At 41.0% G+C, this 20,209-nt stretch overlaps 1 protein-coding gene across 1 annotated transcript in view; it reads right to left on the reverse strand.

Annotated features, from left to right (window-relative positions):
- The window catches only part of LOC124556181, a 659,170-nt gene that overhangs the window by 235,368 nt on the left and 403,593 nt on the right, over window positions 1-20,209 (reverse strand). The window contains exon 2 of the mRNA XM_047130177.1: window positions 9,210-9,336. Within this exon, the coding sequence (XP_046986133.1) occupies window positions 9,210-9,336 (127 nt within the window). The remainder of the gene's footprint in view (window positions 1-9,209; window positions 9,337-20,209) is intronic.

The raw sequence follows: 20,209 nt of genomic DNA on the forward strand, positions 1-20,209 counted from the left end.
TACAAAATACCCAGAGAACGATAAATACAGGACATATATCGTCTGATATGACAAGAATATTCACATATGTAATTAGTAGTAACGTAATCCATGTCAGTTCTTTCTCATCCCGCCAATTTAGAAGACTGTCTTGGGAAATGTGATATGTGATAAAGCAATACAAGCCATAAATAGAAACCTGGTTAAATCAGCAAACCACACACACGAACACACGCGCGTGCACGTAAGCCAATATTGCAATAATTTCTGTATGAATGCCCTGTTATCATATTTTTTCCCGTGGCCATGAGTGAAGTATGAGCAATTGGAGGCTTTTTCAGTGGTGTTCCGCCATCAAATTCTGTTGATTTGTGGTCTCATCTTGCATGGGTTTTTAGCATTTAGTGTTCCTATATAAGCAGATTTGCGAAACACGTGAAAACAAAATATGTCCTGGCGCAAACACAACGACAGCTTTGAGTAAAGTATGGTGAATGGATAGTGCACGGAAAATAACTTGCATTTGTGTCATCGGTTAATTATTATTGGAAGCAAGATTAGAATCTAGACAGCACTGTCATGTCGGTCGACTTTTAAACAAATAACGAACATCAGTGACAGTAGGTTACATTGTTTGTGTTTATGCAGTGCTACTGGGTTACCCTTTAGCTTTTTTTGTTTTTTTTTTGTTGAACGTAAAGTAACTGTTAGATGAGAATACATATAGTTTTTAAGTTATCTTCATTATATTCAAAAAAATTTAACATATATATATATATATATATATATATATATATATATATATATATATATATATATATCCAAATAGCATACGCTGTCCTTGTCTGTCTCTTGCAGTACAGCAGATATTTCGTTGTAGTTTGTCATCGATAACTAATATGCATTTTTCTAACGTGAACCGGGGTTACGTTAATTATGTTTATCGTTTCTTAACTAGATTATTCTAAGTTTTTGCGCAAAAGTGTACCTGCCTGTTAGTCGAGAGGCCATGACGCCATGTTACTCATGATGGGCGTCGCAAAACTTGTGAGAATCGGAGGTGAATGTAGCTTGTTTTGACTTGCTTTGTGAACCTTCAGACAGTTCTTTCAGAGCAGAGAACGTAATTCCTTTAAATTGAGCTGTGTATTCAGTTAATATTTTCCTTCATTCCACTTCGACTTTGGGTGTGGTGGTAACAGTATGAAAGCTCACGTCTTTATGAAGGTTGACTTTTTGTGACTGTGTTTGTTTTAACAATAAATATGTTTTAAGGATTCTGCCTTTAACAGAACACAATTTACCGTTCTTTCTTCGCCCATACATATTGAATGTATCATAAACAATGGTAAATTGCATAGTGATTTGGCACCATGGAACCTACAAAAAGTAAATTTAGGCAAATTACATCTGTACTCCAAATTCAAGAATTCCATGAAGTCCATCACATCCAACATGCCCTCTAAAATATGAAGGAGGCAATCTACGCTATTTACCTAATAAACGGACGATAAACATAATTAACATAGCGCTGCTGAAAGTAAAAAATTAACAAATGAACTGTAACAGTAAAATAAATAGCATTAACATAGAGCAAAATGACTCAAACCCTAATATATTTATTTATGGCTTTAAAATTTGTTTTCCTTCTATATAAAGCTCAGTATTTAAGAGAAACCCTTAATGGCTGAAGGTAACAAACTATTGAAATATCACCTATACTGCAGAAGATGGACAGTTAACATATATAATTTTGTTAAGACTTTTGAAATGTATGGACGGCTATTCTAGAACTACATGAATTCTCGCGTAACATTTACTTGGTTTTCGACGAAAGCGATGGTGAAAAATCACCGAAACTTGTGTGGGTATAATACAAACAAATATGTTTTGCTCGTCGTAGAATTTTTCAAAACGTATTTGCATCAGTGTCTCTTATTCATCAATATGGCTAGTTTCCTTGTAGGCCCACGAAATACTACTTCGACCTAGCGTTCTACAGGAATTGTACACCATGTCATATTTAACAAGTAATTTTTCAAATGATAAATCTTAAAGCATCTTTTGTTGTTGTTAAGTAAAATTGGTGTTGCTGAGCACACATATCCGATCCCTGTCCACTGCGAAACCGTGTTTTGCTGTAAGAAATCCTACACTGACGAGATGTCACAGTCCTTGCGTGGTCTGTAGAGCACTTGTACTTGCTGTCTCCCTCACAAAGTGGAAAGCTCGTCACGGCTAACGCAAGACCAGCGAATGGAACCAGGAAGCACATATCTGGCGTAGTTCTCTTGCACACAGCTTGCATTATAGAAAGCTGTTCTCTGCTTTGTCAACAGCCCATGACTGTCTTTTTATCTCTTCGGTGGGATTTGTGGAACAATGAGGAGAACTCAAAAAAGACTCTTCTCCAACAGGAAAACACATTTTTACTAGTTATCAGAGACCACCCGAAGAGACTGTAACACGGCGCAGTATCCAGACCATTAACCAAATTTACTAAATCACTTTCTCTGTTAGGTTTGCTAAAAAGTTACAATCCTGCACCTCGAAGGTGTTTTTCTTCCTCGATATTTGCTCGATAATGTAGAGGAGATGAGACAGTGATCGTTGATCATGAGATTATCAGTGGACATCTTCAAGGAACATAAAATCTCTCACTTCTCACAAGGTCTAGTTGGTGACATCGTGACATGATAGTATTTTTAATATTCCTAATGAAACTCTCGGCTGTAAATCAACTGATCTAATCTCTTAAAATCCCTTTGTACAATTGTTGACACAGCTGTTGTGGATTGTAATTAATTAAGCAGAATCGAGATCTAACTTTTGGCTCTGACTTCACATACGTTGCCTCTCAACCACTGCATCCACCTACAGCTCCCCCTGTTGCTTTAATATCATGATATTATATATTATTTATATTCTGCATCTACACCTAGATGACTACTCTGCAATTCACACTCAAGTGCCTGGCAGAGGGTTAATATAACAACATCCAGACTATTTACCTACAGCTCCTCTATCGAAAAACACTTGGGAAGGACGAACACTTAGATCTTTCCGTATGTGCTCTGATTTCTCTTATTTAAAAGCGGTGGTCATTTCTCTCTCTGTAGGTGGGAGGCAACAAAATATTTTTGCATTCAGAGGAGAAAGTTGGTGACTGAGATTTCGTGATAAGATCTCGCCACAACGAGAATCGTCTTTGTTTTAATGACTGCCACCCCAACTTGTGTATATACCCATGACACTATCTCACCTTTTTTGCGGTAATACAAAACTACCCGCCTTATCTGATCTTTTTCGAAGTACTCCGTCAATCCCATACGGTAAAGAACCAAAACCGTGCAGCAATACTTCAGAACGGGAGGGACATGCGTAATGAAGGGTGTGTAATAGATTTGTTGCATCTTCTAAGTGTTCTGCCAATAAAACGCACTCTCTGGTTCATCTTCCCCACACCACCATCTGTGTGATTTTTCCAACTTAGGTTGTTCGTAATTGTAATTCCCAGATATTTAATTGAACTGACAGCCTCTAAATTTGTGCGAGTTGTCGTATAACCGAAATTTAACCTATTCCTTTCAGTAAGGCACTCATGTGGATGACCTCGCACATGCATGCATGTTCCGAAGGAACATTGAATCGTAATTCGGAATGAAACAGGTACTGCAATACCGTATTTCAAGAAAATTTCTGCCCTGTACGAGAATATAAGAGTACATAATGAATGCACGAGTACATGTCATCGACACAAGGCTGACGACATATGGAAGGTTGGGTCTGGGTGTGAGTCGTGCCAAGACAGCCTAATAGTCAGGTAACCGCTCGCGATAAGCGAGAAATCCGACTTCGGGTCCAAGTCGGGTACAAATTTTCGTTTTCGTCATTCCGTTATGCAGCTGACGGTTATCCATATTCGCAACTGAGAATACATTTCGGATATTCCATAATGGCTGTAGTCACCGCAGTGCCTGTTGTTTCGGACATGCTTGCATTTTCTGAAGGAACACAGCATAGCAACTCAGAATAACATAAGCACTGAAATAACGTAATGATGTCTGACTTTGCTGATGGAGTCCTAACCTCATCTCTGCGTGCACCGTTTCATCACAATCAAAGTGAAGCCCTGGAAGGTGTTCCTTAAGTTTTCGTTACAGATGAAATCTTGTGGGATCAAACCGGGATATGGAGAACTATCGATGACAGTGAACCTAAGGTGTCGGATTGTTGCAGATGTCGCTGTGCTGGTGTGATCTGGCATTGTTATACTGAAGAAGACGATACTATGTCTGGGAATAACACTTCGAATTTGAAACTCGATTACAACACACTGTTTCCCATTTGCCGATATTGTTACGTTACACACCGTCATGTTACACGCTACAGTTCGGAGCCCTCTAGCGGCAGAGGGCTGCAAATATGTAGACATGAAGAATGAATATAACGTTTTATTTAAATAGATTTAAGAGTTTTCACTCAAAAAAATCAGAAGGGTTACTTTTCAGTACACCCTCGCATATGGTTACTAAGCATGGAGCTATTACATTAGCACACTCAGAAAGGAATCTAATTGGTACATAACATTGACTAGAAAACTTGCCTTTACTGAGCGAATAACATGCTTTTTTTGTTGCTTCTGCAACAGTATCCTGAACTGTTTTGTGTACCATGTGTGATCTACTCGTCTCTTACCAGTTTTCTCGGTATGAGTTTCTCAGTTGCCATCAACACTAACATCTTGCCTTTACTTACACAGTTACTTTGAAAGGAATAGAGACTGTTTCTTAGGAACGCTTCAAGCAAAGTTTCATCCGATCGTGAAATAGGTATATCTTGCATTTATCGTTGGTGAATTTAGATGATACGGATTCAATCTTGATATAACATGCATTGCGGTTACTAATCCATTTGTTCGTCATGATTCTCGCTATTCGCTCAGGATTATTTGTTGCTAAGAGTTCAAGTATGTTATCGCACCTTTAAACTTCGAATGGGCTCGTGGACAAATTGCTCAAAATAATTTTCAGAGAAAGCATTAGTATAATTTCGGACTATGTTTTATGCGTACCTCCGACATTAAACACGTATTTTCGCCAACATGTAGAAAGTGGATTGAAGTCACCACAACTACAACTGTATGAATAGGGTAAGACTTTTCACTGTACATTGTCAAATAGCTGTAGCTAATCCTGATCTATTTTTATATAAGAGATGTTGGTCTCCGGGACATCACTTTTCGCCATTCATTACGAATTTCTGAAGAGCTCTATCCCCCTTGTAAATGGGAGAGACAGCATTTTCATATCCCACTTTCGAAGATTGCAATGCTATGCGAAGTCGCTATCAAAATATATCCTACTGAACCTGTAAGTTAATTTAATGCGCAGTGGTAACTAATATGGACCCTTTGACTCGATGATATAGGGAACATGTTTCATCACACCTTTGTCACACATTTGCGAAGCAAAATACTCCTACTTTCGGTGATTTCAGAGGGGAGATGAGAATTCGGCGGAATATGTTGGGAGGGGTCCGTAGCTGTAGTCTTTCGGTAGCATTCTCGGTTCCCGAACACGGGGTCCCGGGTTCGATTCCCGGCGAGGTCAGGCCGCAGGATGGCAATTGCAAACCACCTCCAGTAGCACCTTGCCTAGCACGGCGGTGCGGGTCTTCCGCATCGTTCCACTACGCTCTGTCAAAGAGTATGGGACTTCATCATCATCATGTTCGGAGAAGGGGCGGAAGGGAGAGGAAAATTTAGCCATATTCTGTAAAACAGACATTTGTTAACATCAGAGTTCTTCCCTCAAGAAGAAACAGATCTAGAAGTATGGAACCTTAGGTTGAAATGGGATTTGCACTAAACAGTCTTTACATTTAACATCAATATGAATTCTCTGAATGACAGCGATACTTCAGGAGGTGTAATAAGCTATGAGTCTCACAACTCATTATCAGTCAAGTGACAGAAAACTATCCGAGGAAATCACACAGTATTTATGTACCAGAATGCACTACTATTAAAGGAGATTTGAAAGGGACAAAAATCTAAGTACACCATAGTTACCAAATTCTTAATACCTTTAATAAATCCCGAAATATGGAAACCTTTTCCGACTTGTGGGCGTTCATTCTGCTCAGAAAACTGGGAAAGATACAAATACATGGATCTATCGTAGTTGGTCACCAATTACTGAAACAAACATCAAAAGGGGTGATAAAACTGGCAGTGTGTGACACTCGCAAATTCAGATACACGTACAGCTCACTGAGGTGAGGCTTTATTGATTGGCGAGCCTGTTAGCGGAAAACAGAATGTGCTCAAGTCTAAAGTGGTGATTGCTTCTACATAGTTCGGCAAGGCCAGCCTGCTCTATCATACGCGAAACAGGTTAAAATGACCAAAATGGAGACAGAATTTAATGAAAATTTGGTGGAAGCGATCAGTAAATAGAATAACCTGAGGAAATGAAATTATTTAAGGGTTCAAGGGTCGCACTGGTTGTTCAAAAAATCGTTCACTTCAGACGATACAAGAGAGAGATACCCAATTCGTAAAGGCAGAAGCGAGTCCTCAACACAACTAACGAACGTTCTGTAAACAGTGCTTAAGCATCAGACCTAGCTCGAAGTATGAAATCACCAAAATTCCATAAAACAAAGGAAGCAAAAATGCAGCTTTTTCGGAATAAGTCTTGACTGTTAATTTAAGTAAACGCGACGATTGCCTACACTGCAATATGAAAAGCTTAAAGAGGCCCGAGCAAAATTGAAACTTCTACTAAGCGTACTCCGAGTAGCACGATACACAACGGCGTCCTCAAAAAGAGCGTCCTCAAAAACTTCTCTAGTCGCCCCTGTCAGCCACCGTTTTCCACCAGTTCTTTAGAGGGTGGGGAAATAGCAGACCATTCGGAATGACGCTAAATAAGCCGTCTGCTGTTTCCTCGGTCGAAGGGATGTTAAAGAAGGTGAGCTTCCGTTGTCCTGGGCCAGGCCTGTACACTAGATAAATTTGTGAATAGAAATTCAATTGAAAATTTCCACTACTTTACACGGTGGGTGCGTGGGTAATCAAAAGACTCTAATGGGCTGGATGTCCTTTGCTCTTGACAACGCAAGGTTACAGGCGTATTTGAATAGGATATATTGGACATTTCCAAAGACTCAACACAGAAAGTAAATAAAACTACCCTGACAGCTACTGGTGCAAATTCTCTTTCCATTACCCACACGTGTAGGTGTAACAGAGATTGTTTATGATGAAGATTACTTGCAAGGGAAAGGGTTGCTGATATGAAACACAAAATAAAAAAAATGGTTCAAATGGCTCTGAGCACTATGGGACTTGACATCTGAGGTCATCAGTCCCCTAGAACTTAGAACTACTTAAACTTAACTAACCTAAGGACATCACACACATCCATGCCCGAGGCAGGATTCGAACCTGCGACCGTAGCGGTCACGCGGTTCCGGACTGCGCGCCTAGAACCGCTAGACCACCGCGGCCGGCACACAAAATAAAACAATTTGGTCCCTATGAATTGTTTCTCCAAGCACAGGATAGAAACATTATTATAAAATAGCAGAAACCTAGGCTGTTAGACTAATTCCAAAGCACACAAGCTATTATAAATAACGTTTACATTAATGGGAGATGGAACAGGCCCCTTTCAAGGGTATCAATTCAAAACGAGGCTCAAGTGTTATTTGAACCTTAAATCTGTGCATACATCATATATCATCGACCTGATCATAACATTCCAATTAAAATGCTGTAGTTGAAGCCAATCAAATTTATAAGATGCTATCAACGTTTATGGATATCACCTTTCATTTTGTGAGGATTATGCCTTACCATATGTTATACACTAAAGTATTTCCAAAACATTTTATAATCTTTGATACTGTCAAAGTCTACGTCTGAACACAAGAACATCGAATAGCTTATACGATGTGTCCTCGTTGCGAACACTGTACAGACTTTCTGCTTGTATCTCAAAGAAAGAAAATTCCATCTATTGTAGCAGAAAAGTAGTATTGTCCTTCTTTAGAGTCGTCAGGCGCTATTTCACTGGCGTTTCGGCACACATTTGTAGTTTGGTTTTGGGAAAGTGCAGCTGGAGTCGACCCAAACAAATATTGCTCATCACGTTTTACAGGCCACACCCAATCTCGACGGAAACCGTCGGTTTGTTTCTCGTTACAAACTAAATGGTTTTTAATGTGGAATTTTTCGTACCCCTCCTATAGAGCAGTCCCAAATTAGTCTAGTGCGATATTCATTTCATCGATATGTGTTAAGAGGGACGTTGGAACAGGAAGAATACCCAGTACTCCAGCAGCGAGAGCACTGCCCTGGCCCACAGCAACTGCTACCGCCATATAGCAGCGCTACTGATCCGCTGCTGGAGTATTGTTTATTCTCCCTGTTTTACTGTCCCTGTCAATACACGTCGATAAAACGAATGTCGCATTAGACTAATTTCGGACCACTGTAAAATTGCGCTTTAAAAATCGTTTTGTTCGTAACGAGAAACAAACCGACGCTTTCCATCGACACCAGGAGTCACGTGAAAGACGTGATCAGCAGTATTTTATTGGGTCGACGGCAGCTACACATTTCAAAACCGAAACAACCAATACGTCCCGAAACACCAGAGAAAATGCGTCTGACGTCTATTAGGAGAGACACAAATAGTTAGTTTCCTAAAATTTTTGTTTTGTAAGAACGTGTCTCACTATCTGATATCAGGCGGACGAGGCGCATACAAAGGTTTCACAGGTGAAGGAAGACGTTATTCCACGGGTTGCATTTTAAAATACTATATTCCGCACTATCACTTTCGGGCATGGCACATTTTCAAGTGTATCTATAGCAACAGACGTAGATACGTCGTTCTCGCCTGTTACTATAGATGCACTTGGAAATGGGCTATGCCCGAAGCAAGTAGTATTTTAAAATACAGACCGGTGGAATAATGTCTTCCTTCAAACAGCCCACCTAGAAGGAAATGAGCTTCGCACGTACTTTAATAGCTACAATGCTTTTTTAACCGTCATAAGCCCAAAATCTTGGTTTAATTGCCAATAATGTGTTTGACACCTGACACAAATAAACAGGTCATACCTGAAGTTCAAGTTTCCGGAATTGTTTAAATGATCATAATGTATGTTTTGTGCCTGTAGTTCATAACGAAAGTATAAAATGGGTGTGGTCTCACCTAATAGCTCATCCTGGGCCTTATATAACTCTTGCAGCTCGTTGACTTTTTCGGCTAAGTTTTTAATTTCTTCCTCAGCTTCTGCTTCTTTCTTCATCAGAATTTCCATTTCGTATCTGATGAGCGCCTGAAAACAACCACACTATGTTTAATATTGCAAATATAACAATGGATAGAATCTCCCTAACACTATGGAACAAACTGCACACGTAATGAATTCTTGACACTGGTGGCAAACTGTGAATTTCTTGAAGAAGGATGACCACCGTAATTGTAACGTAATAGCCACTACGAACTTTTCTGATTTACAGTAAACACACCAAGCACAAACGGTAACACCTCCTTCCGATTATTGCGCATATGCCATAACCTTTGTCACTAATCAAAGCAAGTCCTGTGTAAATGTTAACTTCATATAGCGACAATTTATTTGAGTCTACAATATGGCCACTCTGGGTTATTTATATCGTGTATTCGTGTCGGTATAAGAAGAATACGGGTAGACATCAGAGAAGGTTCAAATGGTTCAAATGGCTCGGAGCACTATGGGACTTAACATCTATGGTCATCAGTCCCCTAGAACTTAGAACTACTTAAACCTAACTAACCTAAGGACAACACATAACACCTAGTCATCACGAGGCAGAGAAAATCCCTGACCCCGCCGGGAATCGAACCCGGGAACCCGAGCGCGGGAAGCGAGAACGCTACCGCACGACCACGAGCTGCGGACTAAACAGAAGGAATAACGTTGACGGAATATGCATTGCTCTTCCCAAAATCATTTTTGCTTTAGTAAGAATTCACATATTTTTCACAAAATTTGTAACGATCGACGATAGCTGGGGTGACAATATAATTACGCCTATAAATTAATGAAACCAAGATGATGCAGTTACTTCATTCCTTCCACACCGCCATTTTTACGCACAGTTATACACACTACAAGGAGAGCTTCATTTTATTCACTTTTGGACTGGGTGTTGTGTTGTCGTAGTCATTTCCTCTCATCAACATCGACGTGCATGTCGGCGAAGTGACATCAAATATGGAGATTTGCCCCTGGCGTCAATAACACCAGCAGAGGCCTCCCTCCCAGTAATGCCACGATTATTGTCATTGTCTTGCAAATACATTTAAGTAGTTTTAGTTCAACAGTAATAATTTTCGGGCACTAGGAAAATGCTGAGAACCATCTATACAACTGGACTCACGCTAGATGGAATTATGTGTAGATTCCACTTTAAAAATGTCTTAATTTCCACAGTTGGCATGCATACACCTACAAAGTATTTTTAAACTGAATCTATAGATCTTACTTAACACCATCCTTTAGCACGATGAAGCTTGTAATTTAAACAGCATTCACTGCATACTCACTGTAAAAATGTTTATGTCACGACGATTCATGACGTCGAAACTGTTCACTGCATATTTTATGTAGTTTTCACGCCCAAGTCAAAGGATTGAAAGACCGCATCAAAACATCTACAAACAGAGGGGAGAGGAAGATCGCAGTCAAACGACCTACCGACGAAGAGGTCATTTTAAGTGTAGTAAATTGTCTTATTATAAAAGATAGGGAAAGAAATCTACGGTTTCGTGTTGAAAGGCTGCGTGAACCAGCTCAGTAAATCCTAAATCTGAGTGAAGAGAGTTGGTGTTCAACACTGACACCTCTCGAATTCGATTTCGTCACCTAAACCACTGCGCCACCAGGCTCGGCCTTCATTAACAGTGATTGCTCGTGACTTTGAACATTTTTTAATATGCAAGTTGTGCAAAAATGTGAAGTCCATTCATCTACACGACGAAAGATTCTGAGCTGTCAAGTCCTCTTCACGTGTTCCTTGTAGAAATTGCTTCCATAGCCGCACAAATTATGTCGCGAAGACAGTGCTGGGTACCGTCCTTTGGCGAGATGGAGATACGTGACAATATTGTCTACAATTCTTTGTCTAGCGATTAGCGTCGCTCTCTGTAGCTCGCGGGTTCCGGCTTCGATTTCCGGCCAGATTGGAAATTTTCTTCTCTTCAGGATTGGGTAATGTGTTTACTTAATAATTTAATCTCATCTTCATCGACGCACAAGTCACCCAAGTGGCGTCAACCAGAACAAATTCCAGTTGCTAAGCACCTTAGACGGTGTCTCCCGGACAGGAACGCCATACGAATATTCCATGACAATATTGGCTCACAGGTTAAATCGCAACCCCTGCACGATGAAACATCTCACGCCATTTCTTGTCAATTCGTCGACTTCTTACTTCAGCCGATTCACATGACAGTCGAATCGATATTGACGTTACTCACTTAATGGTCATCACTGAAAGGGGGCTGAACGCAATCAACTGACTTGATTTTATTCCAAATACTGAAACTAACTCAGCAATCAGGCCCAGAGAAGCACACGTGGCCGACCATTAATCGTATCATTGTATGCCCTATCGTGTCATTCGGATGCAGTATGGAGAGTCATGGGGTCAGCAAGCCAGCCTCCCGACCATTGTCGGCTTCCCATACGTTGGATGCGCTACTTCCTATTCAAACAGATCCGCAGTTGGCATCACGAGTCTGACTAGACCGTATTTAAGATCTCCCATGAAAGAAAAATTCCCTAGCAGTGCCGATAATTCAATCCAGATCCTCTGTATTGCAGTCAGACGCGCTGGCCAGTCAGCTATGGAGACGGAGTGCTCATTATTTATGTATTCGAGCCAGAAACAAATACGATATGATGTAATTACCATTGAAAGCAAATTAAAGAAAGAATTACCAAGCTACAACTACTGTTGATCAAAATCTTGCATCTGCATCTGCCTTCGGGTTAGCAAGCAGAACATCTTCTTGTGTGGGAGATACAGGGCACAGCTGACACTCCAGTAAGTGTTTTATTGTTTGTACTTTTCTGCAGTCACAGTTGGTGGCATCCACATGGAAGTGCCATTTCTGGAGATTACTCTTGGATCTTCAGACTCCAGAACGATGACGCTTGTGTGAGGTCCACATGATCCAAATCTGTGCGTGCCCAGATAGGAGGTTATCCGAAGGGAAGAGGCAAACAGAGTTATTCGAAAGTCGTGATGACCCTGCATAGACGACTGGTTGAAAGAGTCTGGTACCGAACATAAGTACCTCAGAAGTAATTCAATAATCAAAATGGTTAAAAAGCGGACTGATTAATGTTACTTACTCCTATTAACTTGTACAGGCTGATTCCGTGATGATGTTACAAACTTGCAGGGGTGATAGTTAAAGATAGTTTATCAATCTGAGGTTAGGGATCCTAGTCCAGAAACGACCGAGTCGAAAGTTATAAGCAGAATCCGTTCTGATACTTCTGACAGCGAACCTCTTCTACTGAAAGTTCTTTGCTTCCTGTTCCGGCGTAACGTTAAGCACCGGCACGTCGGCCAGGAACGCTACAGCAGAGAGGGCTGTGAGACGACGTCAGCCAATAGTACGCTGACGGACCTCTCTCTACAACGACATGGAGACAGGAGCGGCCTCTACACGAAGATAATATAAGCGCCGCGCCGCCTAGCCGCGGCCGGAGACGAAGATGAGCCGTCCTCCGAACGCTACAGCAGTGACTTGGAAATGCATTGTTTTGCTTGCAGTGGAATTGTATATACCGAAGGACACTGATTATTTGCATGTCGCCATTTGTTTGTGACACTTCTTTGTGAACATGCACAGTCAAGTATTGTTATTTATTTTACTGTAATGAACTTCAGTAATACGATTTGCTTGAATTGTTGTCTAGCGATCCGCGAATGCAGGATTTCCTAGACACCGTATATTAGACGAGTAGGCAGAGCACAACACTTCCCATATTTTGAAGGAAGTAATACGGACCAAAGAAAGGCTAAGGTGCAGTAAACACGGGTTCTAAAGTGCGTAGATTAAGAGCTATGAGAGCTTTTCCATCTAGTGCGAAACAAATTTCTTCTACCGATCAAGTGACTATGTTTACTAGACAATTTTTTGTTGTTTTGGTCCATACTATCCGCTCCCGCCGGCCGGTGTGGCCGAGCGGTTCTAGGCGCTACAGTCTGGAACCACGCGACCCTAACGGTCGCAGGTTCGAATCCTGCCTCCGGCATGGATGTGTGTGATGTCCTTAGGTTAGTTAGGTTTAAGTAGTTTTAAGTTCTAGGGGACTGATGACCTCAGATGTTAAGTCCCATAGTGCTCAGAGCCATTTGAACCATTTTTTATCCGCTCCCAAAATCGTCACGGCTTGCAGTCGAAGAAGTCCGCTGTCAGAGATATCACAACGATTTTCACTTATAACTTTCAATTTGTTCGTTTACGGATTAGGGTCCCATACCTCAGATTAGTACATTTACCCTTCTTCGTCATCAATGAAAGTTCGTAACATCAGCACAGACTCGAGCTATACGCAGATTAGAATGAACGCCAAGATCCGCCTGTCTGTTTTGAGTTCCTGCTCCACTGTTGTACATTGCTGGTTGCATCACAACCCCTCGATCACAACCGGTAGTGCAAGAAGATACAGCTCCACCACAGCTGCTAAACATGCTTTGGAGCTTGTGCTGAAACGAATCGTAAGTCACGTAATATAAGACACTGTGCTCTTCATTTTTATTGCAAATACAAATGTTGAAAACGCAACACACATTGTGTTAAACGAAGTATCCACAAATAATAAATAATAATCCACCAGTCGTGGAGCTCATTGGTATTTCGGATGCATGCAAGGTCTGGGGCGCTTGACTTCCCTTAACGATGATTGAGGAGAAATTATTAACCTAATGTCACCAGAATTTGCTCCGTATTATGGAAGTAGTCTTTCAAAACGCGGAATTATTTTGTTTCGATGGTGTAGAGACGAAATGCAGCATTAACATAAATGTGTGATAATAGCTGAAGATTTAAAAGTAATTAGTTTTGTACTTATAAAGGTAAACAGAAAAATAAAATAATTTCCAATATTTATATGATACCAAATGCGCAATGCGAATCCGATCCATTTGGTAAGGTGTCTGCAACAGTTAAAATTGATAATTTTTCCTGGCAAAATTTTAAGTTTTCTAGTCCGATTTGTGTACTTTCGATGTCTTACCTCTTTGAGTACATCAGTGATTAGTTTTGTCAGAGTATATACGTTTGTAACACTAAGCTTTCGTCACCAGCCTGAAGCTGTGCCAACCATCGAGATTTTAACGGTACGTCATGGATTGCTGACCTATGTTGTGTTTGTGTCATGCTCATGAATCTGCTTACGCTTATGAACTACAACAACCTCTTCTGAAAACAGTATTACTGCCAACTGCAGCCAAAATTTTAAATAATATCGACGTATACGAGGGTTGGAACTTTAATAGTACAACTATTTATTTACAGCTCGTACAAAATAGATACGTTTTTCAAAGTTTTACTGAACTTCAAAGAAGTCACCAGAATTATCTATATCCCGTTGGCAGATATGTGGAAGTCGGAAGATACTGTTAGCAGTGCCGGTTGTGTTGACAGTTCGAGCGGCGTAGTCTATTGCGGGACGAATTTGTAGCAGTTCTGAAGCGAATGCCGTGAAGTGTTTCCTGCAGTTTAGAAATCGAGTTGAACTCACGAGGGCTTAAGTCAGGGGAGTGCAGTAGGTGGTATAGCAGTTAGCAGCCACATCAGTCAAACAAATCAGTAACAGCTTGCATTGTACATGCTTGAGCATTGCCCTGCAAAACGATGGACAGGTCCTGCAGAAAGTGTCATCACTTCTGTCTCTATGCTGATCGTAGGTTGTGTTCCAAAAACGAACAGCATGAAATTGTAATCTTGTTACACACTGGATTCATCTAGCATGAAATTATTGTACTGTTTACAAGGAATTAATTTGAAGCCATAGTGCAGAAAGACCACTGACTCTGATTATAGATTCAGATGATTGTCACATGATTCCGGTGGTATTGGAAACTCCGTATGAAAGCAACTTAATCATTTTGACCATGCAACCACATACGGCCCCCATTCTTCAGTCATGAGTTGTTTCTGTGCAGAGACGACTTAAAAGGCCATGTCACGTAGTCATGATTTCCACTCATGTTTTTACATTTGTATCCTCATTTTACTTTCGAAAGTATATATGTATATACATAAAAATCAATAATCCATAATATATGCCTATGCTTTTCAGTACTTGTAATCTGTTAATTCCACTAAGACACCGAGTGACATATTCTTATAATGATAAGTTCATTGTAATACGATAACCGCAGGTGCTGTATGTACATCATTTACACCCTTCTTTGTACATGATGCTTCATTTGTGTATAAGATGTAACTGAAGATAGCAATAGTATGTTTTTCCTGATTTAAATCATGCCATTGAACGACAAGGAACGCTTATAATCACTGAATAGATTTCGAAAACATAATGTAGTAGTTCTGGAATATTTTAGGTTCGGAAAGAATGAGGTAAGAGATTTTGGTGCATTTATAGATGTGAAAAGATAAGATACATGTAATGACCTATTGCGGAGTAGGAGATGAGGTATGTATTATGAAATATAGAGTGGTCACAGTTCGTTGTAATTGACGGAAAGTCATCGAGTAAAACAGAAGCGATTTCTGGCCTTCCCCAAGGTAGTGTTATAGGCCCTTTGCTGTTTCTTATCTACATAAACGATTTGGGAGAGAATCTGAGCAGCCGTCTTCGGTTGTTTGCAGATGACGCTGTCGTTTATCGACTAATAAAGTCATCAGAAGATCAAAACAAACTGCAAAACGATTTAGAAGAAATATCGAAATGGTGTGAAATGTGGCAGTTGACCTTAAATAACGAAAAGTGTGAGGTCATCCACACGAGTGCTAAAAAGAACGCGTTAAACTTCGGTTATACGATAAATCAGTCTAATCTAAAAGCCGTAAATTCAACTAAATGCCTAGGAATTACAATTACGAACAATTAAAATTGGAAGAAACACACAGAAAATGTTGTGCGGAGGGCTAACCAAAGACTGCGTTTCATTGGCAGAACACTTAGAAATTGTAACAGACCTACTAAGGAGACTGCCTGCACAACGCTTGTCCGTCCTCTTTTAGAACACTGTTGCGCGGTGTGGGATCCTTACCAGAAAGGACTGACTGAATACATCGAAAAAGTTCAAAGAAAGGCAGTACGTTTTGTATTATCGCGAAGTATGGGAGAGAGTGTCACAGAAATGATACAGGATTTGGGACGGATATCATTAAAATAAAGGCGTTTTTCGTTGCGACGGTATCTTCTCACGAAATTCCTATCACCAGCTTTCTCCTTCGAATGCGAAAGTATTTTGTTGACACCGACTGACATAGGGAGGAACGATCAAAAAGATAAAATAAGGGAAATCATAGCTCGTACGGAAAGATGTAGGTGTTCATTCTTCCCGCGCGCTATACGAGATTGGAATAATAGAGAATGAACGCTCTGCCAGGCACTTAAATGTGATTTGCAGAGTATCCATGTAGATGTAGATGGAGATGTAGAAATGGAGTATGCATTATGAAGTGGAGAAGCATAATGAGAACATACGTTGTGAGGTATAAGCTGGTATTGTTGTTAATTTTTGTGTGAGTGGATATTGAAAAAAATAAAGAGCGTAAGGTATTTGGAAATGTGGAAATTTGTGGTAAGATCTTATGGGACCAAACTGCTGAGGTCATCAGTCCCTAAGCTTCCACACTGCTTAATCTAACTGAAACTAACTTACGCTAGGGACAACACACATAGCCATGCCCGAGGGAGGACTCGAACTTCCGACGGGAGGAGCCGCGCGAACCGTGACAGGACCCCTCTGACCGAACGGCTACCCCGCGCGGCCCGAAGGTATGTTGAATTTGGAGAGAGTTTTTCTATGTGAGTAAGCAAAGAAAATATTTTAAAAAATGTTCATTTTATGCGCAAAGAGTGGAATGAATTATTGTTGTGGTAGATGCATTGGAGGCAATGGTAAAATGGTGATGTGTGAGATTATAGTCTTATTATTTTTGGTAACATTTAGCTTAAAAAGAGAGGTAAGATTCGAGCTACCACTAAGCTGATGGCCTCACTACTATCACACAATCAGGGTGTTAACAATTTAAAGATTGTATTACATCTGAAGAGTATGGCAATATGAACTTAAAATTAGGTATATGTTACTGACTGATGATTGACTGATATTTTCCGCAAATCTGATTTTTTTCTGGTAATGTACACACAGTAGTTACCAAAGCCATGGTGATTACTTTTTCCTTTGCCATTACCTTGCGACGTATGTGCTGTAGTTTGATGCTGTAGTTTAGAATCTCGTTGTTAGTAGATGCATCGAACAAAAAAATTTCGCGTAGATCGTTTTCCTTCCTTCTTTTGTGAATACATGCCGATTGAGATCTCAACATAATATAAATAGTACTCAGGTTTTCTATTATTCGATACATCTGCTGTACAATTTTGATGAAAACTTCAGGTGTCACGGTATAAAATAGATTTCATTAAACATGCGTGCTATGTTCACACTTAAATAATATAAACAGAACTCTAAAATGTTATAAGCAAATTTTGCTGTATGAGGTACATTATTCATCGTATATTTAACTATATACGCATATCTATCCAATTAATTTTTTATTCCAGGTTGGAATATAAATGTACTTGGCATAATGTGTAATTATTTTTCACTTATGTCACATGTATTATGGATAAGCATGGTACACACTCATCGCTATAAAAAAGATGCACGCAAACATTACTTTGAGAGGAACTCCCATATTGATGGTACACAGCTCGACAGTTGCTGAGGTACAACTAACACTTGGTAAGTTCAAATTGCTCTGAGCACTATGGGACTTAACTTCTGAGGTCATCAGCCCCTAGGACTTAGAACTACTTAAACCTAACTAACCTAGGGACATCACGCACATCCATGCCCGAGGCAGGATTCGAACCTGCGACCGCAGAGGTCGCGCGGTTCCAGACTGTAGCTCCTAGAACCGCTCGGCCACTCGGGCCGGCACACACACTTGGTAAGGAACAACTAGCAATTGCTGGGAAGCAACTGACAATTGCTACAGAACACCCGACCAATGATAGTAAAAGGATATATAGAGGGCGAGATGTGTTAACTGCAGCAAAGCCTGTGCGCGAACACGCTGTATGCGTTGGACAGTTCATGCAGTGCGGTGTACGACGAAGGTTGTAGTGGAGCCGATTACTTCCATGTGGTATGGTAACATATCTACAAAACATCATTTGAGAGCTTACGATCGTGGAAGAGTAGCTGGACGGCTCAAAGCCGGTCAAAGTGTGACTGCTGTGGCCACCGTAACGGGTGTGTCCAAAAGTGTCATCTCGCGATTAAAAGAGGCCGCTGAATGTGCAAATGCTGTGCAAAAGCATGCTGGTGGCTGTGGACGGATCACCACACAGCAAGAGGATCGATACGTAGTCCTAGTGGCGAAAAGGAGCGGACATTGCACTGCTAGGCAGATAAAAAAATGGCTCTGAGCACTATGGGACTTAACTTCTAAGGTCATCAGTCCCCTAGAACTTAGAACTACTTAAACCTAACCAACCTAAGGACATCACACACATCCATGCCCGAGGCAGGATTCGAACCTGCGACCGTAGCGGTCGCGTGGTTGCTACGCAGATCGCTGCAGACCTTGCAACAGCTTCTGGTACACGCGTTTTTGCCTGAACTACTTCGTGGTGATTAAATTAGAGTTGATTGTATGCTCGTAATGTTACATACGTCATACTCTAACCAAGCCATCGTCGAGAATGAGTTCATTGGTGTAGGGAGCATGTTGTTTGGGGTCAGCAGCAGTTGCCCAGAGTGATGTTCTCCGACGAATCCCGCTGCACTGTGGCAAGTGATTCTGGCTACCAGTTAGTGTGGAGAGGGAGAGAGAGAAAGAGAGGGAGAGAGAGAGAGAGAGAGAGAGAGAGAGAGGAACACGTTACATACCACAGAATGATTGTGAACGTCATCAGTATGGCCTAGCGCTGTGGGGGGGATAGGCAATATGCACAATGCTTTTCAGATTAATTAAAATCACTTACCTACGAACAGAAACTTGCATGCTTATGTTCGTGTTTAAAAGTAGGATAGCAAAGGCTATTCTAGGACAGACATTAGAATCGGAATATAAAAATTTGATTTCACATTGCTAGCCAGAGGTTTTGGATCACACACAGTTTCCAGTTAATAACTAAAAGCCGATTTGAAACTTTCAAGCCGGCCGCGGTGGTCTTGCGGTTCTAGGCGCGCAGTCCGGAAACGTGCGACTGCTACGGTCGCAGGTTCGAATCCTGCCTCGGGCTTGGATGTGTGTGATGTCCTTAGGTTAGTTAGGTTTAAGTAGTTCTAAGTTCTAGGGGACTGATGACCACAGCAGTTGAGTCCCATAGTGCTCAGAGCCATTTGAACCATTTTTGAAACTTTCAAAACACACACACACACACACAGACAGACAGAGAGAGAGAGAGAGAGAGAGAGAGAGTGAGAGAGAGAGAGAGAGTGAGAGAGAGAATATATACTCATATATACAGGGAGAAGATTAATAAAACAGACAAACTGCTGGGACCGATTCCTGGCTGGAAATGGAGGAGAATAGGTCCTGCGAATATGTGACAGAAAATGGACGATGTACTTTCAACTACAACAAATCGTCCCGAAACACAGTACAGATCTCCATCGCATCCACGTCACAACAAATGTTCAAAGTGTCACGTATGCGGTGCAGTGGCCGCGTTCATATGCAGCTTCCTGAATTGCCGCACTCTTTCGCACGTTCTGACCTTTCTCCGAATAGTGTCACAGGCGTCGTGAACACGCTGTTGAAGGGTCTGCACATCAGGAACTGGGTCAGCAAACACAACGCTTTCAGAATCTCCCAGAGGAAAAATCCACGAGATTTAAGTCTGGTGACGTAGCAGGCCATGCTACAGGACCTCCGCGTCCAATTCAACAGCCGGGATAGATGTTGTTGAGGTGTCGGCGAACTGTATTGCTTAA

The sequence above is a fragment of the Schistocerca americana genome, chromosome X (genome assembly GCF_021461395.2).
Source record: "Schistocerca americana isolate TAMUIC-IGC-003095 chromosome X, iqSchAmer2.1, whole genome shotgun sequence".
In the NCBI taxonomy this organism is placed as follows: domain Eukaryota; kingdom Metazoa; phylum Arthropoda; class Insecta; order Orthoptera; family Acrididae; genus Schistocerca; species Schistocerca americana.